This window comes from Camelus bactrianus, chromosome 25 (assembly GCF_048773025.1).
Source record: "Camelus bactrianus isolate YW-2024 breed Bactrian camel chromosome 25, ASM4877302v1, whole genome shotgun sequence".
NCBI classification, from domain to species: domain Eukaryota; kingdom Metazoa; phylum Chordata; class Mammalia; order Artiodactyla; family Camelidae; genus Camelus; species Camelus bactrianus.
In genome coordinates this window covers 17,351,724-17,376,658 of record NC_133563.1, presented here as the reverse complement: position 1 = coordinate 17,376,658, position 24,935 = coordinate 17,351,724, and the positions used below count along the sequence as shown (strand labels likewise).

The 24,935-nt window shown below is 31.5% G+C and overlaps 1 protein-coding gene across 3 annotated transcripts in view; it reads left to right on the top strand.

The window, feature by feature from the left end:
* Window positions 1-24,935, top strand: part of CSMD3 (CUB and Sushi multiple domains 3) — a 1,011,591-nt gene that overhangs the window by 927,624 nt on the left and 59,032 nt on the right. For all 3 annotated transcript variants that reach the window (XM_074352931.1, XM_074352929.1, XM_074352930.1), the window contains 9 exons: window positions 1,562-1,642; window positions 2,606-2,719; window positions 7,357-7,545; window positions 7,923-8,069; window positions 10,359-10,547; window positions 13,143-13,328; window positions 14,424-14,618; window positions 18,393-18,566; window positions 23,003-23,176. In XM_074352931.1, coding sequence (XP_074209032.1) covers window positions 1,562-1,642; window positions 2,606-2,719; window positions 7,357-7,545; window positions 7,923-8,069; window positions 10,359-10,547; window positions 13,143-13,328; window positions 14,424-14,618; window positions 18,393-18,566; window positions 23,003-23,176 — 1,449 coding nt within the window. The remainder of the gene's footprint in view (window positions 1-1,561; window positions 1,643-2,605; window positions 2,720-7,356; window positions 7,546-7,922; window positions 8,070-10,358; window positions 10,548-13,142; window positions 13,329-14,423; window positions 14,619-18,392; window positions 18,567-23,002; window positions 23,177-24,935) is intronic.

Below are 24,935 nucleotides of genomic sequence, written 5' to 3'. Positions count from 1 at the left end.
GTTCTACAAATGGCAGGAGTCACGGATTCCTCCTTGATAAAAATGTGCTTCTTCTTTAAAATAATTTGTGATTAACATGAAGATTAAAAGTAACTTTACAGGTAAGCAGAAGTAAAATAATACACATGTGGGCATCTCTACACTTCTCTGACTTCTGAGTTGAACTCCAGTCTACATTAGGATCAGATAAAACCTTCTCCTCTAAAGCATATTCTCATAAGGATTTCTCCGTGCAGAGCTCTCTGTATCTTTCTATCCCCTTGCACTTGCCTCTTTAGAATTTCTTACAGCTACCTTTTACCTCAATAATTGTAATTTTTGTTTATGTTGCCTCCTCCGTCTGAAATGCTCTTATCCCATAATTACCCTTCAGAACTGGAAAAAGTGTTATTCATCCTTTAAAATTTATCTCATTCATCTCTTTTTATCAGAGTTTTCCTTAACTTGTCTGGTTGATGTTCTCAGTACTCTCAGTAGGACCCATACTGAAGATACGGGCTGAGGTCAGAGGACATAGCCTGGAGTCCTGGCAAGTTACTGTGTCTTTTAAGCCTCACTCTTTATTTCCGCACTGAGGGACATAAAGAACTTAACTCCAAAGTTTAAGTAGTAAAATTAAGCATATAAAACACATTTTTATTCAAATGTTATAATAGCGTAAAATATGTTTCTTGAATTAATGAATATGTTAACTTTTTTGAAGACAACTAGTGAAAACAAGGTTTAATCAAACAAATGATTGTGATATAGATATTATATGGGGCCAGTAGTCATGATGCTTAGATTCGTAAAGACCATTTTCAGTGCCCTTTAACTCATGCCAAACAGGAATCTCTGATCTAATGGAATGACCTATTCAAGTGATGTAGATAATTAGAAACATAAAATTTAGCAGATGCTTTTTAAACATACTAACCTAGCATGATGAAAGAAGGCTCTGGAGCCAGACTACCTATGTTCAAGTCCCAGCTCTGCCTATTATAGTTGTATGAGTTGTACAAATTCTGTAATAGTTTTTTTTTTTTTTTTATAAAACCGGGTAAGTATAGAACTAGTTACATAAATTAAGTAGTAAAATAAATGATAATTTTGTGAAGACTAATAGAGTTAATACAATTAAAGTGTATATAGTATTTCCTGGAGTAGAGTAAACATTGAGTACTTGTTTGCAGATTATGACTGTATGCTAGGTACTTTGCTAAGTATAGGGGAAGCTGTGATGGGCCTTGGGAAGACAGGCATTGAGCACATAAACAAATATGAGTATATAATTCCAAATGGTGATCATGCCAAGATGGAAGCACGTAATAAGAAGGACTAAAATGAGGGTAAGAAATAAGGAGTTAAAAGTTAAGAATTCTTACCATGGGAAAATATTTAAGGAATCATTAATTTTCTCTCAATGTTGCAGCATTTCTTTAAAATAAAAAAAAACAGTTAAAACTTGATAAATTCTACTATTTATTTTTATTCTTATAAATAAACCTTATATAATTGTCTTTTTTTCACATATGTGAGTGTATATATAGCTGCTCAGTAAGCATATTATCTATTTTTATAGCCTATCAACTAAGAGTGTGTCAGCCTCCACCACCTGTACCCAATGCTGAAATTTTGACAGAAGATGATGAATTTGAAATAGGTAAAGTCTGTTAAATTATTCAAAGAAAACTTACTGTTAACAGAGATATTTGTTATAAAAGAAATAAAAATAAAGAATAGTAACAGCCTGTTTTAGATCTTCTTTCTTTGAATTGATAGGGATTATTTAGAACTCGTAAGAATGGATAGAAGTGAAAAGAGGAAAGGAAATAATAGGCAAGAAGAAAGAATTCTGTATTTCTAGAATGTACAATTAGAAAACAGTGCAGGAATTTGAACCGTGTAACTATTCTGGTGGTTCCTTCCAAATTATTGTTTTGCTGCCTTCCAACATTGTAGTCTTAACTACTGTTCTTTGAATTTAGGTATAAGCCTGATACATACAATGAAGGATATGTAGGTTGAATTGGAAGTCATGTTTTATTTCCATATCCTTGAAAATGGTTGATTATGCTCAGCTTAATCATAAATAAAGTCCTTTTAAAACTGGGTTGGAAATTTAATCCCAATAATGTCTCATAGTTTGAAAAATATATGTAAGAAAAGAAGATATCTAGATATCTTAATGTTGCCATAATAAACTTTTATCACTATTATCCTATTAATTTTGGTTGAGAAATGTAAGAAAATATCAATGCCTAATGTAAATCTAATCTTAACATAAAGCAATAACTAGCAATAACTGCTTGATATATTTTTAATGAATATCTTACCTGTACCAACCAGATTATTTCGTTATTACTATTGCTTATTTCCAACCAGATTGCCCGAGTACAGTCTTCCTGGTAGTTTATTCTTGGCTTCCATTCTTATTGGTCAGTGCTTATGACATACTAGTAGTCCAGTATTTTGAATGTCATCCCCACTTATAACTAATAGAATTTTTAATACTCATTGAAAATGACTGAAAGGAAAAATTTCTGATTTTACAGTTGAAACATCTATTCATTTTAACCATTACCTTTTTGCTTGTCTGAAGCCCTCTCTTCTTTTTTTTAAATAGGTGATATTATTAGGTATCAGTGTCTTCCAGGATTTACTTTGGTTGGTAATGCAATTCTGACATGCAGATTAGGAGAAAGACTCCAGATGGATGGAGCACCTCCAGTTTGTCAAGGTACCAGTTCTTATGATGATTTATTTCTAAATGTTTGTTTTATGTTTAATTTAATACTAGCAAAATTGAGAAAAAAACTGTTTTACATAATTATTATATATTTTACTTAACAATAATATTAAAAATTATACAACTTATATGTGGTATTTTTTTATTCCATTATTTCTCAGAGTTAACACTGAACATTTTTTATTCATCCAAGATTTAATTTTTCTAGTTTATCCCAAAGTCAGTTCAACATATTTAAATTATTTTTGCTGTGAGGGGTGGGAATGGAGGTAGAAAGCAAGAGAAATCACTTTAAACAAATGTTCCAATGTTCATCGCAAATAGTTTCTATTCTAATCACTAGAATCATTAAACTTTATTGAGCACCTGTTAAGAATGAAAATGTGAGGAAAAAATAAACAAAAAAGTTATAAATGGTCCCTACTGTGGAGGCAACATGATATAGAGGGTATGACAGCCATACAGATTGTGGCAATACAGTATTTAGGAATTAGGCCAGGGGACAGTAGAAGCATATAATTTTAAACTGTTTATGGAACAGGGAATCTTGTCGAAGGCATTGCTCCCTGAGATATGGGTTCCAAATGACAAGTGAGACCTACCTTTGGTACAATTAAGGTAGAAAAAGGGTGGTCCAAGTGACAGATGAATATGCAAAGATACAGAAATGAAAGTGAAGTCTGAATTTCAAGGAATTCACTATGTTACAAGGGCCATGATGGACCTTGATGGACCTTGAATGATGTGCTGGGATTTTGATGTTCAGGAATCATGTATTATTCATTTATGTAGCTCCTAGGGCCCATAACAGTGCCTAACACATAGTAACTAATTATAGATATTGGTTAATTTGAATAAAGTTAAATTGAACTTAATTATCCCTCCCCAGATTTTCTTGGATTATTTCCTTCATTGGAGTTTATTCCTGAGAAATAGCCATCTATTTTCTGTGCAGTATCTTAATTGTTATAATGAGCCCAAAACAACAATTTTTACAAACATGCTGTAAGTAGGAATTAACATTTGGTTTTTCTACCTCATTTGAATCCTTTCAAGAAGATGAAAGGATTTTCATAATGGGCTTTTACAATATCAAAAAGAAAGATGTGTCTGGAGGTATAAACCAGCCAAATGTGAGAATTTCTGTTGCTCTAAGAGGCATTTTATAGGTCATTTTAAAGTTGTTGGGTATTCTGAAGTCTATTACCTATATTCTTGATATTAAAATGTCATTCATTCAGCTTTCTCCTTCATACAAGGCTACTCTTTAGACTTTTTAGGATTATTTAGCATTTACATTTAGATCTTTAGATATGTAAATGGAGACGATAGAGTCTGAGTCTTTGGGGAAATTAAGCATGGGAAAATAACTTGGGCAGACACGGGAAGGTATGAACAAGCAATTACATATCAGGATTTCTTCCTTGACCCAATACACGCATTACGTTGTGAGCTCTTGGAGGGCAGCTCTTCTTTTCTTATATCTGGATCCCAATTCAATATTATTTTAATTAAACCGAACCAAACAAAGCAATCCTGCTAACCTAGTTATTTCAGAGTCCCTCATCTGTCAAACTTTCAATATCTTATTCCTAAAAGCATAATTCCCTATAGATTTAGTAAACGTGTCTCTTCTTATTCTGTCTGCTGTAGAGAATACAAAAAAGATAAATTTTTGTTTCATGATAACACTTCAGGCAGTAGCTAAAAGTTAATAACTCATCCCTCAGAATGAGTCTATGCAGAGTTACTATATTAATTAATTGACTAGGCATTTGAGCTAAAAAGCTGACTTATAATTTTTGGGTTAATTCACAAGCTTGCTAAAAATTAGTCATTTATTTGGAATCTGTTGGAACTGAATTTGTTGGAATTCACTGTTTTTAGTCTATTTTAAATTATTTGATTTTTTTTTTAATTTCCTAATAGGGGCTACATTATTTTTGTTATTCTTTCCTGGATCCTCTTTAGTTATTTACATCATACTTTAAACATGTAAAGCAGTACTAAATATGGTGCCTTCAAAGGGTTTGATATAAATTAAATGTAATGGGTGATTACATTTGATGGTTAAAAACATGGGATCCATCCAGTTGAATCTGTGACACTTCAAAGTTTTGTATGTATCATGGGGATACAAATTTTACACACTTCTTAAAGTTGTAGTGGCAAGTAATATAATGCATGAAAGGTGCTTACTAGTGTCTAACGTATAGTGACAATGATTATTTACTCTCATTCTTGATGATTGTCTTATTGTTGGTTAGTTTGAGAATAGGTTAATTTGTGTATTTACAGTAAATTATATTGAATCATACCAATTTTTCAAAAGTAATATGGGATATTTGTTCAGTTAAAAACATCAAGGCCAATAAGATATGGCACTTTTGTTGTTGTTGTTAACAATAGCCTAAGAAGAAAGACAAAAAACGAGGAAATAATAGCCATAAAATTGCTAACTGCAATCATATAGGCATACAATACAGAGGCACCAAGAAAGAAAACTACAATTCTGCTTGGGTTGAGGAAGGAGAGGTTCAGGAAGTGTTTCACAGAGGATGAGACACTTGATCTGGGCCTTGAAATGCACTAACATTTCAAATGCAGCAGACAAGAGAAGGACGTTTGAAACAGAAGCACTAACAGGTGTGCTGAGTTCAGAAAGTTATAGGTCATCCAGTATATTTGGAGCATTCTGTTTCAGAGGAGGAACAGCAGAAAACGAAGCAGGAGAGGTAGGCAAGGGCTGAACTTGGAGGGCTTGTGTCAAGCTGGGAAGGTGCTGGGTGGTTTTTGGTGAGGGAGCAACGTGCTCAGGAACCCAGTTACTTCTTAGCTAAGTATTTCAGAAGTATTAAAGAGCTGGGCTCACATTAAATAAGCCTTCTTAAAGCTTACTTCAACTTGTCATAAGATTATATGTGTCTTTTGTTTCAATATGCCATAGCTATCTATTTACTAATGTTCTTCATCTCTGATTCAAGTTTTCCATTCCATTTCTAATCTCCAAGTTTGTTTGTTTGTTTTACATACTTTTCATTTTGTGAAAAACAAACATCAGGTTTCCCTTTTTAGACTGAGAATGACCTAACAAATTTACTCAATTATTTTTTTCAAATCTTAAAATTACATCTGAGAAGCAAACATCTCAGATTGAAATAGAGAAATAGATGTAAAGGGAAAAAAATCGAGCTTTTAATTTAGCTACAGTATATTCTATAGTCCAAATTCAAATATCTGTATGTTAAGTCATGGCAGATTTTATTTTGAAGTTATTTCAAGTTATTAACTTGATTGAAGAGCAGTCATATGTTGCCATAATTCACCATTTCATTTAGTCTTTTCCATCCCTACACTTCTTGAAGACTTTATAACTCAAAATATTTCATGTCCTTGCACCCAGAAAGTAACAAATATATAAATCCTTCATCTATTCATCTGTATTCCAGCAACTGTATTTGGTGTTTCCAAGCCTAGTTTAGTCGAGCAAACATTGAAAAACAAAGATTCTATTTAAGATAGTGATCTAATTATTCTGAGAGACAACACTCTGACTCCAAGGTAAAATTCGATGCATAGTAATTGGATTAGGAAATGGCATGAGATGTATTTCCAATTCACCAAACCTTCAAAAGGTATCTTGTCTACCCTTCACTTCAGGTGCTTAGATATCCCCCATAATAACACTCAAAAATTGGTCCATGCAGTTTTAAAAGCTACGATGTGCATAGGACATTTTTCTGTAGTGGCTACAGTGGCTATATTGAGCAATTCCAATACTCTTCCCAAATCATAGAAGCTCAAATTCTTAAGAAAAAAAAAAAAAAAGCAAAAAAAGGCATCATTTGAGTGATAAGGATTTCATCATCTTGATTACATTCTCATTTCAAATGCAAATTTAAGTAGATGTTTGTGTTATTTGGTCCAATGCATAATGCTATTGAGGACAATTAAAGTAGTTTACTATGCTTTGGTGACACACACACACACACACATACTCAGGATATATAGCAGAGATGTTGTTATTAAGTAAGAAGAAGAACTTGTGCTTTGTCTCACATTTATGGTCTGGCAACAGCATGAAGAACTGAAAGGTAACTGGTGACCCCAAATTGTGTTAAATCTTCATGGCTTAAGCATATTCCTGAGATAAGAAGTGGCTTTGCCTGGAATGAATACTCTGAGACAGGGAAGTTCCTGTCTGTCCTCACATACCTCAGTGAGTTTGAAGATGGAAGGAAAATTAAGGAAGGAAAAGGACAGGGTATTGACAGAGACAACAGAGGCAGATGGAAGAGGATTTAAGAAGATGAAAGAAGGTAGGGAAATACTATAAGGAAATAGAAGAATAGGAGAGCCTTATCTTTATATTAATTATAAACTTATTGTCCAGAAAATTAATGTATCTTCCATGTAATAATACAAGGAAATTAATACTATATAATTTTAGGTCATTCCTTCATTTTTGGAACTGCAGAATTATTATACAAGTTGTCTTCTTATACACATAGTCCAAGGTCTTGTCTCCTTTGTTGTTATTCAACAGAAAGCAGAATTCACAGAATTTAAAATGCAGTTTTCACTTAGGTATAAAACACTAACATTATCTAATGATATTTTCTTGGCAGTACTGTGTCCTGCCAATGAATTACGCCTGGATTCTACGGGAGTCATACTGAGCCCTGGATATCCTGACAGTTACCCAAATCTTCAAATGTGTGCCTGGAGCATTTCAGTGGAAAAAGGATATAATATCAGCATGTTTGTAGAATTCTTCCAGACAGAAAAAGAATTTGATGTTCTTCAGGTGTATGATGGTAACCATGGGTTATATTTACTAGATATTCATCAAATTCAATTCAGATTCTGTAATTATACATTAAGATCTTCATTATAAACAACTGTTTAAATGATTTTATTTTATCTTATGAGTATTTTTAGAAATATCAACATCAAATTTACCTATATATCATATGAAAATTGTAGTTAGTTTGATTGTTACTTTATAAATTGTAGCTGTTTTAGCTATGAAATTAAAATGTTTAAAACAAACATTTTACATTATGTTTTAAGTTATTGTTGAAGCAGATTGTTTCTGGATCTGTTTCACCATATTCAGTACTATGCTAAAAATATAAAATACTAAAGATAAATTGTTCAGTTATATCTAAATTGTATTATTTTCTTTCTAAAGGACCAAATATTCAAAGTCCAGTGCTCATTTCCCTCAGTGGGGATTATTCATCTGCTTTCAATATAACAAGCAACGGTCATGAAGTATTTCTTCAGTGGTCAGCAGATCATGGCAATAACAAAAAAGGCTTCCGGATAAGATATATAGGTATGTGATACTTACAACTTGAGTACAGATCTCACCTGCATCCTCGTACGACTGTGATTAAAGGGCACAAACACAGACACTATTTGGTTAGACATGAATTTAAATTCCTTCGCTGATGTTTCTTGCACAATTTATGTAGCATCTCTTTGCCTCAGTTTCCTCATTGTAATGATAATATTTTATCATTCATATGATTTTTGAAATGATTAAAAGCACTGAAGATATTTATGACTTATGTAAGTTAATTACAAATTAAACTATGATATTTTAATGCTTTTTCCCCAATAGGTGTTTCCCTTGAACTCTCACAAAATGTAAATAGCTTTGCTCAGTTGTGTATGTACATATAATCTACTTATTATAACTCCTTTAAATGATAAGTATAAACAAAAGATAAACATACAATGGTAAAATTTGTTTTCATTCTTGCCCACCTATTATGATAGTTGCTAAAATATATTAAATATTGAAAGAGCAAATGATGAAAATCTCATTTAAAAACTTTTCATTTTGAAAAAAAATAGTTGCTTTGTCATCATTGCTTTTCACTGAGTAATGTTCAGAAACATGTGGGCTGAAAATCCTTTTTAACATCAAGATGAAATAGCTTTTTCTGTATGACTTCCTGTTTATAAGGTCTGCTGATACTGAGTGAATAATTTTCTTGTTGAGTAAGTGTACATGGTTTTCCATGATGTGACAGTTATATTTTTTTTTTCTTCATTGCCTTCTTAAATCACGTCAGAAGCCATGGGTATATGCTCAGTAACAGAATACTTCAGAACCAATCAGCCATCTCTTTCTGTACAGTGTTCAGACCATGACTCCTGAAACCATGGGTCATTGCTAGTTAGTTCTACTAAAATTACTTCCTTAAATATTTTATAAATAATTCTGACACAATTGTAGACATAAACGTAAATAAATTTTGAATTCCAGGTGTAAAAATACTCTCAAATTTTGCTCCTTGATATAAATTTGCATGTGTATGTAATATACAAATAAAACAATTTTGTCTGTTTTGATTTTAAAATTATAAGATGATAGTTTGACTTTATCAACAGTTTGTCCTTTACATATTAGAAGTAACTTGTCACTGACACTATATTATAACATGTATACAAGTTTTATCCTATAATAAGTATTCTATTAAATTTAAAAATGTTATTAGGCATGCATAGGAGAAATGCTTAAAAATTGAAATATATGCCCAAGTCATTCTTAAGATTTTTCATATTTGAATCTGTTTCTATTCCATGAACAATATAAATGTCTTATTAAAGTTGTGCCTAAAGACTATATTAATAAGCTGAATTGTATTTTTGATGATGATAATATTAACTTAAAGGGGAACCATTCAAATCCAGTAATTATTAGCATTAGATTTTCTATATTAAAGATTAATCCTTATTTATGTTGATATTCATGACAAAGTTGGATATAAATATAATGAAAACATCATTTTTAGCCCCAAGAGCAACTTGACATATCGAATATACATTTTTCCTTTAGAAAATGACAAGTTATGACATATACATTCTAAGTCCAATCTATTTCTTACTATTTACCCCTAAAGTCTCACTTTTCTCACATGAATACATTGAAGTTTCAAAGGGTAAATGGAGCCTGCCAGGCTGAATAGGCTCAAAAGTATATATATATGAAAAAGCCATTTGACATTATCTTTTGACATTTCAGACTTCAGGAGATGAAAAAGTTTTATTTTATCGGCATTTTTTATCACCATATGTAAGCACTCTCGACAGCATGGAAACTCTTTAATAAACTAGAAGAGAGGATTGTGGAATGTGGAGGGTCTATTTTAGACATCCACCAAAATGAAATGCATGGCCTGACATGACATAGGTGTCTGGAGATAATTTCAAAGTGACGTGTAAACAACATACTCTAAAATATTGCTACCAAAGCTGTGGCATTTAGGCCCTTTAAATGACAGAAAATATCATTTCCAAATTTCAATGAAGTATTTGGAGGGCTTTTGCACCTCCAGGGTTTTAAGAAAGTGTGATGTATTTCAATTCAGGGGATATCTTCAGTGACAACAAGAATTAGAAGAAAGCCTAGAAATAGTTATGTCTCCTAAAAGTTATCTCAATTGGTTGTCAGGAGGATGGAAAATAATGTGATGTCCATATGAAGTAAAATTCACATAGATGGCAATTGACATATTTTTAAGAACTAGTATTTACTTATAGGTTTTTATAACTCTAGATTGTAAAGAGTTTCTGATTCATTAACTATACAGTAATTTTTTTTTCTTTTAAAAAGCTTTCTACTGTAGTACACCAGAATCCCCGCCTCATGGATACATCATCAGTCAGACAGGTGGACAGCTTAATAGTGTGGTCCGCTGGGCCTGTGATCGAGGATTCCGACTCGTTGGGAAAAGCAGTGCTGTGTGCAGAAAGTCTTCCTACGGGTATCATGCATGGGATGCACCGGTCCCAGCTTGTCAAGGTGAAGTATATTAACCAAAAGTAGATAAGCACATTAATCACAGATTAAGCCTATTTAACTTTTTCATTTGGATTGCTGAAACTTCCAAAAATACAAATATTCAGAAGCGTATTATGGACCCCTATAAGGAAAATAAGGCTTAAAAACACAGAATGATAAATTTGAGGAGAATGAGACACATTGTCTTATAATTGTTCATTTGGTTATGTGATTTATGCCTTTACTCTATCCACTTATGTATGTACTTTACTCATACATTTACCGTTTGCTGTCAGAAAATGAATGACCCAGAACTGGAGTTGGTGTTAGTGTGAAGTCTGCAAAGAGAAAAGAGGACAAGAGTGAACAAGTTCACTGAAGGCTTTCACTCCATGTATGCAAACATGTGCTCGCAGAGCAACAAATTCAAAAGAGGAAAATATAGCCAATTACATTATTTTTGCTTCACTGTTCAGCTAACTCTATAATAGAGATGTCTTTTAGTTTCATTTTATTTTGTTAAAAATCAAGCACTATCTGAGCTTTATATCCTGCTATAGCAAAAGAATGACAAATCAACTAATGGCATATTTCAGAGCTTTGGACAAATTATTGTTTTTAAAAAGTACTAGAGTTTCTCGGCTAGGAATAGTATAGAAACGGTCACGCTGTATTCCTTTCCTTACTTTTAATTTGTGCTTGTTTGAAAATTCTGCAGAGAAGCCTCTGACATCCACCCAGTGATGGGGGTTCTTCTGAACTCTGTTTTCCTTTTTTTTGGCTGAGAAGTTAAATTGTAAGCTATGTAGAGGCAACTTTGTCCTATCACTTTATTATGTTTCCTTTTTCAGTTCTCAAATATAGTCATACTAACCACATCTATGAACTCTATACTATTTAGACTAAATTTTATTTTTACTTTGCTCCAAGTTTAACCTATACTATCCCAAGAAGGTATAGTTAATTTTTAGAAGTGAGTAAATACATGATCTTTGGTAGAGCTTCATTGGGAAGAAAGTTTATTACAAATTAAAATTCCCAGAAGCCCTAGGTGGAAATACAAACATTGTTTTAACAGATATCAGGGGACCATTTATATCTGCTTTTTAGAGGTCTATAATTAGATAGCATGGATGATAACATAATTATATGAGATTGCTTATATAATTTATTAAGTCTATATTACTGCTTTTCTGTTTATAATTTGCAAGTTATCAAATTACAAAAGATCAAACTACTCACCAGTAAGGAGTCTGCCATTCAGTTTTGAGAATTTCATATGGCTTTCACTAAGATTTTTTTCACTTTATAGTCAATTTGCATGGATTAATTAAAATTAAATACCTAAATGGTAGGTTTTATAAGAGAAGTAGAAACGATTTTAGGTTAAATTAGGAGAAAAGTAAATAGAATACAGCTTTTGTAAATACTCAGACTAAATTCACGGCTTCCTGTTACTTCTTTTTATATGAGAAAAATATAGCTACAAATCCAGAATCTCTTACATGAAACCAATAAAACTAGATATTTCAGAATTTAGAACTTTTCTGATTTTTTTGAGGTACATATATATACAGTACATATACCAAATGTTACATAATAACTCCAACTGGTTCTAAGGATGCACCCACATTCAAATATATTATCTTTCTGCAGAGATATGTATAAATATTTACACTGAATATGATATAAAAGATACAAATAATCTCAATTTAATTAGGGTTTTGCTGCCAACCACATGTATTCTTTAAAAGAGTGTTTTTTTTTCTTTTTGGGGTACAAAAGTTTGTCCTTGTAGAGCAAAGATTGGAAACAGTTGATCTTATGAGATTTCCTTATAGACATTTTAACTTATAAGATGTGAAAATATATATAATAAATTATGTAAATATATATTTTTACTGTAATTATCACATTATGGTAAAACTAATTTTTATGTAAATCAGATTTATTGTAGATAAAACCCAAAATATCTAAGACATGTCAATGAAATGCAGGAAGATCCAAACTAGGTTTTAAGACAATAAGTCCTGGCCCAAAATTTATTAAATATATCCATACACATGATATTCATGGTTGGTGCCCAAGCTCATAGAGTTTGGCTGGGCCTAAGACAAAGTAATATCCAGCTTTCAGGTAAAATAAATCTGTTCGTTTCATTCCTGGCCAAAGTCCTGATGAGTATTGGTTACCACCAACTTCATAATCTTTAATAACTATCAAATTCAGTTGACTGAATTTGCTGGATGGTGGTTCAGACATGAGTTAGCACTAATCCACTCTGTATTTACCTAACTTGCATTCTTTATATCATCTGTATGCATTCTGATTAACCATGCACATGCTGATAAGAAACTAAGTAAGAAACCAAGAAATATAGTGCTAATAATGTATGGATTCAATGGATTCACCAATTTAAAAATACGTTCAATGAGAGTTCGAAATAAATGATTCAGGAAGTTGTAGTTCAGAAAAGCTTTTTGGAGAGGTGTTCTGAAATTGTTTCAGAGCAATTAATAAAATTCCAAATAGTTTTATATGCTTTACAATTTAAGAGACTTATCTAATAAATTATTTTTCTCTTTCCTTGTTTTTTTGTGTATATTATTATTTCAGCAATTTCCTGTGGGATTCCTAAAGCTCCAACAAATGGAGGAATACTCACAACAGACTATTTGGTAGGAACTCGAGTTACCTATTTTTGTAATGATGGATATCGATTGTCATCTAAGGAACTTACCACTGCTGTATGTCAATCAGATGGAACTTGGAGCAATCATAACAAGACCCCTCGCTGTGTTGGTATGTATGTTAAGGAAATTTTACCACTTGTGTTTCTACTGGCATCTTATATGGTTTGAAATTGTATGTATATTCAAATTTTATAGCTAATCTCTGAAATGAAGTGTGATGTCTAAGAAGGAATTTAAAGTAGGTTAGGTTGTCTTGTTCTATAAAGAACTGGAAGACAGTATAAGGACTTTTGATTCATTTTCAGAAGCTCCAGAATATTTATGTCAAATATATAAAGTGACATTTCATTTTACATAACAAAGCTTTATTTATTTTGGAAAAAGTCATTCATCAATCAACATGTGTTTTCAAGACACAGGCCTTTGGGAAAAAAATTAAAGGTTGCATTAATAAAATAGTATTTCAATATGTTCAGCTCTGGTTTTTATAAACAGAAATGATGCTGCTGAGATGATCCATAATACTAACTTTTGTCAGAATTCTTCATGTTACTTACATTTAGACTATTTCTTTAATAGTCATTAAATGCCTGTCATTAATACCTTAATAGGTAAATGAATACTATATAATGGTTATAGAAAATAATTCTGATTTTTTTGAGGAACCTCCATACTGCTGAATGTGTACATTCCATAATGGCTCTACCAGTTTACATTCACAACTTGTGCAAGGATTCCCTCTTTTCCACATCCTGTCAATCATCACTCAATAAAGCTGGGTAAAAAGAGGAAAGAATACTTTTAAATCAGCTTCAAGCAAATGAAACAATTTAAAAAAACTAATATTACTGGAATGATTCATCACTGAAATATACCTCATGTAGTAAAGAATAAACTTAGATATGATAATCTAAAAAAAAGCAAGGAAATAAGGGAGTAGAGGTAATTCAGTAATATGGATTCTAGGTAGATGGAATAATATGTACAGACTTCCAAGTGTGAAATAACATGACATGTTCAAGGAGCAACCAACAGTATCATAGAGCTGAGGGAATGGAAAAGATTAGCATGAAAAAAAAATTTGCACAATAGTGAAGGAACTAAGGAAGTGGTGAACTAAGGATGCAGTAGACATGAGAAATAGTTGAGAGGTATAACAGATATGACTGACCTATTATCATTTATTTTCTTGGTTTGTGTATAGTTGCTACATGCCCAAGCATCAACTCCTTTACTTTGGAACACGGAAGATGGAGAATTGTGAATGGCTCCCATTATGAATACAAAACCAAGGTTGTTTTCAGCTGTGACCCTGGTTACCATGGACTAGGTCCTGCTTCCATTGAATGTCTTCCTAATGGTACCTGGAGTTGGAGGAATGAAAGACCATACTGCCAAAGTAGGTATATGCTCTGCTAAGCTTATTTCATAATCCTTGGTGACTGAATAACTTGATCACTTTTCCCAAACACACTAGAGCAATAATGAAGTAATATTATTTAAAAGATCATTATTAAAGTCATGTTAAAATTTTATAACTGTTTTTTTGTATTTGTAAATGCTTGTTAAAATAAAGAAGCATGGGCTTTGGAGTCAGAAATCCTATGCTTAGATTCTAGGTCCATCATTTACTAAAACAACTAGGCACTGCTTTTAGCCCTTGCCATGTATTATTTCATTTATTCTTTAGTTCCCATGCTATAAATCAGTGAATGTTATTACATTCATTTTATCAAAAGGGAAACTGAGCCCAAGATCTAATCATATTACGTAAGTCACAGAGCCTACAGTGACTTATGGTGGAGAATTGAGTTTCAAACCAAGGAATCTAATTACGGCCTCTGTCTTTTGATGTTATATGGTGTTTATTCTCTCTGATCCCATTTCTTAAGCTAGAAAATTACAATAATACCTATCTCATAGTTATTATGAAGATTTAATGGTGTGACATGTTGAAAATATCAGCTGGAACCTGATTCACAGCAGCAGCTCAATAACTACTTACTGAATCAAATTGAACATTTTAATCATTGCAATCTCTTTTTTTTTTCTTTCTTCTTCTTCTTTTTTTTTTTTGGTGGAGATACTGGAGATTGAACCCAGGACCTCACGCATGCTAAGCATGCGCTCTACCACTGTTCTGTTTTCCTCCCCCACCCCCAGGCATTATTATATTATAAATGGCCAGTGTCTAATATAGATAAGCTAATTGAACGTAAGACAATCAGGTAAAATATCTTGAATTCCCTTTGAACTTCCTTTACTGCTTTATTGAGAGTTTACTTTGTGCCTGGAAATAAGATAGGCTGAAAATACATCCTTTTATTTCATGTTAAACACAACTCTATGGCATTTATGGTATAGATACTTATAATTTATAAGTAAACTAATAAAAAATCAGAAGTATAAATAAGATTATGATAATTAAAAAGTTTAACATAGCAGACAACTGCCTATATGTAACAAGTACACAAGTACCTAGTAGTATTTTACTTATGAATGCTCTGTTTTGCAATTTATTTTCTTAATCTCTAAGCATAGGTTTTGGAGTTGCCATTTTTATAAGATAATCATATTGATGAATTAAAATCTCAAAATATATATCTAAATTACATTACGTATTCTAAAAATATGGCATATATACTTCAAATTTTTGCCTTATTCTTTCACTTTTTCACCCAGGATCTTTTCTTTCCTCAAGCTTTGTTGTTCTTCCATTATAATTTTGTTAAAAAGGCAGATGAGATAAAGGTATTTCAAGGAGCTAGGAAAAACTTATATACAACAGAAATATTAATTTAATCAGACATGGAAAAATATTTGTCTGGTTGCTTAGTGCTCAATTCTTTACTGTGTAGAAGGGTTTATGTAAAACATAAGATCAGATTCCTTGCACAGCAAAGGAAACCATAAATGAAACAAAGTAACAACCTACAGAATGGGAGAAAATATTTGCAAATGACATGACTGACAAGGGACTAATTTCCAAATTTACAAACAGCTCATACAGCTTAATATCAAAAAATAAACAACCCAATCAAAAAATGGGCAGAAGACCTAAACAGACATTTCTCCAAAGATGACATACAGATGGCCAACAGGTACATGAAAAGATGCTCAATATCGCTAATTATTAGAGAAAATCAAATCAAAACTACAGTGAGGTATCACCTCACACCAGTCAGAATGGCCATCATTAAAGGATCTACAAATAATAAATGCTGGAGAGGGTGTGGAGAAAAAGGAACCCTCCTGCACTGTTGGTGGGAATGTAAATTGGTGCAGCCACTATGGAGGTTCCTTAAAAACTAAAAATTGACTGACCACATGATTCAGCAACCTCACTCCTGAGCATATATCCAGATAAAACTGTAAGTTGAAAACACATATCCCCCAGTGTTCATAGCAGCACTATTGACAATAGCCAAGACATGGAAACAACCCAAATGTCCATCAACAGATGCATGGAAAAAAGAAGATATGGTATATATACAATGGAATATTACTCAGCCATAAAAAGAATGAAATAGTGTTATTTGCAACAACATAGATGGAGATTATCATATTAAGTGAAGTAAATCAGACTGAGAAAGACAAATATCATATGATATCACTTATATGTGAATCTAAAAAAAAAATGATACAAATTCTAACTACAAATCAAAAACAGACTCACGGACATAGAAAACAAACTATGGTTACCAAAGGGGAAAGAGTGCTGAGGGATAAACTAGGGATTGGTGATTAACAGACACAGGTTACTACATATAAAATAATAAACAAGGATCAACTGTGTAGCACAGCAAATTATATTCAATTTCTTATAATAATATATAATGGAAAAGAATCTGAAAAGAAAAAAATATATGTATATATATGTATAACTGAGTCACTTTGCTGTACACCTGAAGCTAATATTGTAAATCAATTGCACCTCAATAAAAAAATTTTAAATAAGTAAATAAAAATAAAAGTAATCTGAAAAGAAAAAAAAAGATCAGTTTCCTGCTCACAGTTCAAAATGGAGGGAAGACAAATACCTAAGAATCACAATTCATTGAAAAAAATGGAAAGAATTGTATTTCTTCTGGTTCTCTACTTAGTCATCTTTAAAATAATATACATTTATTTTTATTAATAAATGAATATCATAACTACCTATGGATGATTTGGGGGGATTTGTTCAAAACAATCAGTACAATTACTATTTTATGTTAATTTTTTAAAGTCTGCAAATTTTCTACTTGTATATCTAATAGCCTCCTAAAGCAGAGCTGAAAACCTGAGCTGGAGCCAGAATAAAGCCTGGTGGTTAAATATTCAATTCTGGAGTTAGACAGCTAGGTTCAAATTTTAATTTAGCTATTAACAGGCTATGGAATCTTATTAAAGTTACTTACCTTTTATGTGCTCATAACCTAGTGCACACTATTCAGATAATGACTGCCCCTACCTCACAGAATTGTTTCGAGAATTACAGAAGTTAAAGCACTAGTAATAATGTCTGGTACAAAGTAAGCACTCAATAAACACTATCTATTACTGTTTTTATTCTAGAAAGAAACTTCATTTGTGAACTTTAAATATGGAGTCATAAGACCTGGATTCTGAATGACCTACAGAATCAGTTAACCTCTGTTTTTCAACTTTTTGAAATCTAAAAACAAATGTGAAATATAATTATATCTAATGGTTCTTGTAAGAATCAAATGATGTTTCAAATATAAAGAGCTTTCTAAACTGTAGAGTTCTCAACAAAAATTAATTATAATTACAATCTTAGCTAATGAGGAAACTTTGGCTCAGATGAATCGAAGAACTTGCCCAGCGTCACCTGATAAGTCACAGAAAGATTCTGAACTAATGAATTAACCTTTGTTTAATTTTGTGATTTTTTTTCCCACTACAACCTGCTGAGTGACCATATTGGCTAAGCAAAAAATGCAGGCAAAATATCTTCATCACATGTCACTGCCACTTAGAAGGTTTTAAATTTTAAATTATGTCATCTATTTTCTCTACACTGTCACACTCATTCAAACATGTTTTACAAATGTCAGTTTCAATTGTAAGTATGTCACATCATAGAAATTCAAAATGTTTAAAGCATGGTTTTGTTCCAAGTTCATATTGACTGTGCCTTTAAATATTTTTACTTTTTATTGTTTTCAAGTTATTTCCTGTGGAGAACTACCTACACCTCCAAATGGAAATAAGATTGGAACTCAAAATACATATGGCTCAACAGCCATCTTTACCTGTGATTCAGGATTCATGCTTGTGGGCTCTGCTGTACGGGAATGCCTTTCCTCAGGTCTTTGGAGTGGATCTGAAACCAGATGCCTAGGTACAGATTTTTAAGTCATTTTAACCAAACACTTTTTCCCTTCTCTGTAAAGGAGGCAGCCCTTTTCCCATAATATGAGATGATAACTTATATTCATTCAGTAAGGATACAAAAAACCAGAAAATATTTAATTTTTAAAATGTCTCACGGTAGAAAAGCTTAAGCAGAAAATTCTTAAAGTTAATCAACTAGTATTCCAAATGAGAATCTTATGTCATTAAGGAGAGACACATTTTCTTCCAGGCATGGTGAAAATAAAAGGTGAAAACTAATTGCTGAAAATTATATGTCTGCACAGTCAGCTGGATTAATTGCTGTAGCAGTTAATTCATTTTCTAAATCATAGGCAATTCTCCTTTCACCTATTTGCTTAAGGTAATGACTGAAGAAGAAAAACAATTTCCACATTTAATATCTTTCTCCCTTAAGATTTCAACATGTGTAATAATACTTCCTATTTAAACTTTTTAAATATCTATTTTTCAAACCTGATTTTAGGCAAAAAGGATTTTTTTTTCTCCTTGATGTTTTCAAATTCATTATAAAAAGCTTCAGTAAAAGAAACTGAATAGCTACTTCTTCTTGCCCCCTTCATTTCATTATTGAAAGCATATTATGATTTATGCTTTACATCTTTTTTCAGAGGCTTCAATAATTTCTTTAATATTAAGAGGATTTATGCTTTATTTTTCTCTAAAATGATTTCAAGATTTGATAGCAAGAATAAAATTAGGTAATAATAAAAATTGTTCTAATAATTATTCACTTGTCTATTAGGAACAAATCTTTGGGCATAATCTTTGTTTGCTAATTTTAAAAGTACTGAACGTTATAAATAGTATCACTAAATTTTTAATTTTTTGTCTCAAATTTTACCATTTAAAAATATGATGTTTAGCAGAAAAGTCTACATCTTAACCATTTAAAACATATTGCTTTGATAATAAGCTTGAAAATATTTATGGCGATACAATCATTATGTGAAACTTAAAAGGGTGTACCTAGAGATTTTGGTTAAAACTCCTTTTTTTCCCCTTTTCAGGAATATTTGTTGATAAGTGTACTTGGAAACCCAGTAACAATAGTTTTTTTAAAGAACACGTATTTATTGGAATATGCTATGAATATTATCTAAAAAAGAAAATGTTAAATAAATTAATCGTTGTGTATTAATATAGGATTAAATAATAAAGTAAAATATTTCTTATTGGTTTCTAATCTGGGTTTGGTTATGCTGATTTCAATGACAGATTACTTAGTTACTTATACATATATGTAAACTAAATTTGAAATACCATATTTTATGACTCTATGCCCTGATGAACTGTTCTTGTATACTATATGTATTACTTATTGATTATTGTATATAGAGGGTGGTTTTAGTCACCTGCTTAGAATCCTGTTTCTGTCCTCTGGAAAGATGGGGCATTGCCTCTCGGTCTATGAAAACAGCAACATTCATTGCATGGGACATAGTACTGACATCTAATATAAACTTAAAAATATGTTGGTAGGAGGAAAGAGCAGTTTTCAAACAAGCAAATCCTAGAATCTTATGCTTTGAATTGACCTTAAGAATTCACGTAGTCCAGTCATTCTTCTCATGATTGCAAACAATTCATTCTTATAATTCCAGATGCTTTGGCTTCAAATGGTCACTAGAATGTGCTTATGATTGTCCCTTTAAGTATAGTACATTTATTCTCAAACTCCCAGCATTGTGTTATGAATTTTTCAATAGGAAGACTTAACAGTAAACACCCATATGCCTACCAGCAGGATTGTACAATTGTCATATTTGCCTATCACATATATATTTATTGTTCCATGCCTCTAATAATCCATCAATTCATCTTATTTTTTGGTGCATTTTGAAGTAAGTTGCAGAATTCAGTACACCTTGCTAAACATTTCAATATACATGTCAGCTAGAGTTCAATATTTGCTCATGGTTCTTGTTTCTTTTTTATAGTGACAAATGACTATATATAGTGAAATGCACATATCATAAGTACACCATTAGATAAGTTTTGACAAATGTGTACACCTGAGTATCTCAAATAAGTTGATAGCTGAAGAACACTACCATTACCTCAGAACGTTTCCTCATGACCCTTTATGGTCAGTCTGCAGCTCTCCTCCTCCTACACACTAAGACAATAATTGTTCTAATTTTTTTACCATATGGCAGTTCTCCCTGTTTTAGAAAATCATATGACTAGAATCCTAAATTATCTACTCTTTCCTTGTAAAACTTCTTTCATTCTCTTTTATCCATGTTCTTGTGTGTATCTGTAAATTTTTTTGTAATCTCTGAGTAGAATGCTATTGTATGAGTATGAAAAACTTTAGCCATTCCCCTATTGATGGACACATGGACTCTGTCCAGTTTTGGGCTACTGCTGTAGACATTTGTGTAAAAGTCTTTTTGTGGATGTATGCTTTCATTTGTCTTGGATACTCTGGAGTACAATTTCTGGAACAGTTCTGGTTGTCTCACATTTTCTCCAGCATGTGGCATACCCAATCTTTAATTTTAGTCATTCCATCGGGTGCATAAAGGTATCCTAGAGGATTTTAATATGGATTGTCTTGATGACTACAGGTCTAGTACAGATTCTTGAGCTTATTGGCCATATGTAAATTTTCCTTCATGAAGTGCTGACATATCTTTTATATTGAATTGCCTTTTTTATAGGTGTTATTTATATATTCTTTTTTTTTTAATATTTTCTCCCAGGCTATGACTTGCCTATTCATTTTTTAATGATGTCTTAATGAGCTGAAGTTTTCAGTTTTTGTAAAGTCTGTCTTTTTTATTCCCCTTTCTGTTTATTGCTTTCTGTGTTCGTTTAAGAAAACTTTGCTCAATCATAAGTCACAAAGATTTTCTTTCCTATTTTCTTCTATAAGTTTTATAGTTTTAGGTCTTACTTTATGTCTATTGTTTATTTTTAATGTGTTGTATATATTATAAAGTAAGGTTGAGGTTTATTTTTGTTTTCCAGAGAGGTGTTTGTTTCCAGATAGGGACTTTTTATTGAGTAGATTTTATTAAAATGTCTTAAAATTTTGTATGTAAGTCCTCCAAATCCATTTTTTCAAGATGACTTTGGATACTCTATGTCCTTTGTAGTTTCATGTTTTAAAATTAGCTTGTTAATTTTTCTTTTTAAATCCTGATAGATTTATGATCAGAATCATTTGGGGGAGAATTCACATCTAAGAATGTTGTCTTCCAATTCCGAAACATAGTAATGTTAATATATTTATTCATTTATTAAGGCCATGTTGTTAATGCGGTGTATCACATTGATTGATTTGCATATGTTGTGCCATCCTTGCACCCCTGGAAAAAAATTCTACTTTATCATGCTGTATGATCCTTTTAATGTATTGTTTAATTCAGTTTGCTAATATTTTGTTGATGAGTTTTGCATCTATATTCATAAGGGATATTGGCCTTTAGTTTTCTTTTTGTGTGTGTGGTACCCTTCTACGGTTTTGGTATCAGGGTAATGCTGGCTCATAAAGTAAGTTTGGAAGCTTTCTCTGGTCTTCAATTTTTTTGAAAGAATTTGACAGTAACTATTAAACCTTCTTTGAATGTTTGACAAAATTCACCAGTAAAGTCACATGGTCCTAGACTCTTGTTTATTGAGAGGTTTTTAATTACTGTTTCTATCAGTGTACTAGTGATTGACCTGTTTAGATTTTCTATTTCTTTATGATTCAATCTTGGAAGATTGTATATTTCTAGGAATTCATCCATTTCTTCTAGTTTTTCCAATTTGTTGGTATATAATCGTTCCTAGTAGTTTCTTACAATTTTTTGTATTACTGTGCTATCAGTTGTAATTTCTCCTCTCTAATTTTTGATTGTATTTATTTGAACTCTCCTATTTTTGCAGAAAAAAATTTAGCTTAAGTAATGTTCTCTATTTTTTTCTATTTTCTATTTCCTTGATTTCTGTAAATGTCTTTAACATATTCTTCCAACTACTTATTTTGGCTTTTTTCTCTTCATTATTTTGCTCCTCTCTTTCCTTTTTCTTATGGTGGAATATTGCTTACATCATTGAATATCTTTCCTCTTTTCTAACCAAAGTATTTAACATTGTAAAATTCCTCACTAAACACTACGTTACATGTGTTCCTCAAATTTTGATATGATGTATTTTCATTTTTATACAGATTGAAATATTTTCTAATTTCTCCTAGACTCAAGCATAACTGAAGCGTTTTCTTTTAATTCCTAAATATTTGGGATTTTGCTAAGTATCTTACAGTTATATTTATTTTACAAAATTATGTTTACATTATTTGTGGCATGCTTCTAAGTAAATATTTAAAGATTAGTAATGCTATATAGGCATATAAATACACAAATAAAACTTAAATCATAATATTGAAAAAAAATTTTTGACCCATTTCAGCGGGTCACTGTGGAATTCCGGAACTTATTGTGAATGGTCAAGTCATTGGAGAAAATTATGGATATAGAGACACAGTTGTTTATCAGTGTAATCCTGGTTTTCGACTGATTGGTTCTTCAGTGAGAATATGTCAACAGGATCACAATTGGTCTGGTCAACTCCCATCCTGTGTGCGTAAGTAAGCATAGCAAAAGTAATCAGAGACCTCTGTTCACATGAAATTACCAATTATTTGCTTAGGTAAGGTAGAAGATTATATAGACAAACTCACACATATGTATATATGGGTATGTATGTGTATCTGTGTGTGTATGTATTTAAAGAACTAAGTTCTCACTGCATTTTTTCAGTATTGTGACATACTACTCTTTAAGGTGGGGTGTGTTCAGAGGCATGTAAAACCACCTAATAAGAAAGTGGGAGAAAATACTAGAATGTTTTATCATAAAGAAAAGAAATAAACACTAAAATTCAGCTGTTTTAGTATTTAATATAGGTATATACAGAAGGTACGTTCTTAAATTTTTAGTTATAAGAATTTAAATTTCTTGAGACCACTGTACAGTAGGATCAACAGTGTTGTGATGTGATAACACAAAGTTTTTATAGTAGAAAATTCTTTAGATTTTTTTTGCTAATAATTATGTTGCTACAGCTGTTGCATCAAAAGCAGAGCCTGATGGAGTAGTAGGGAAAAATCATCAGACATGACATGGAAAACAATTGTTCTCACTTTATTTCCATTTCTAATTATGTAAGCTAATGCAAATTATTTAATATCTCTGGGCCCTAATTCCCTTATGTATCAAGTGAATGGTTAACAGTGTTTATTATTTTGATCCTTTTTAGCTTGAAAATTCATCATACCTATTGTATTCTTAAATACATCAAGATTATTATATACACAGTGAATATTTTATTTTATATTTTATTACAGATGACTGTATTAAATGCTTAAAATTATTTAAAAGTTTATTTTGAAACACTATTTCCACTATTTTCAAATTTATACAAAGTTATGTTACTATACATAATTTTGGAATTGTTTTAATGAAAGATCTCACTAGTTTAACAAATAGCCATCTGATTTTTAAGTTAATTTAGATATGAATTCAAACATGAAAGATAAAATGAATTTTAAAATAATGCCTTTTTATTATTATTCTTTAAATATACCTGCTCTGCACATTTGTGGTTTTAAGGCATCTCTTCTTATATGTATGATATGGATTTGCCTATTGTGCTTTTATTGTGACAGTTATACTATAAAAACAAGGTTACAATTGAATAATAACTCTAGTTTTTTTTTTCATACTCCAGCAAATCCCCAGCAGTACACAGTGTTTCACATCACAATCTCCTATTTTGCACCAGAAAGTAAATTATCCATATATTTCTTTTTTCTCCTAATAATTTCAATCACCAATTACTGATGTTTATATTAAAATTTGTGTTAGAAAATGAGAATGGGCATTGTAAATATGTTGCAATTGTAAGATTATAGGATCAAAAGATATAGATTTTGGAGGCTTCAGAGAAATAATGCATAGGGCTTTTAGTGTGGCTTCACAGGAAATATTTAATTTGTGGCTAATTATATCCGTATTTATAAATTCCGTTATTGTCAGTTTCTTATCCAATCAACAGAAATTTATTGGAGTTCTAGTTTCATGGAAGATACATTAGAATGATGAGATTTATTAGGATCATATAGAACATATAGTCAACAAAATTGCTTTTATAAGACGTGTGTGCACACACACAGACCATCCAGTTATTTTAAGACAGCAATATGATGCTTGAGTCTATCCTAGATTTTTTTGCCTTTCGTTTTTATAAAAGCATAGCCAACTAATATCACTATTTTTCTTGCTTAATAACTGAGACTGTAAATGGAAATTGGCTCTTGGAGTAAAACTGGTTTCTTTATTGA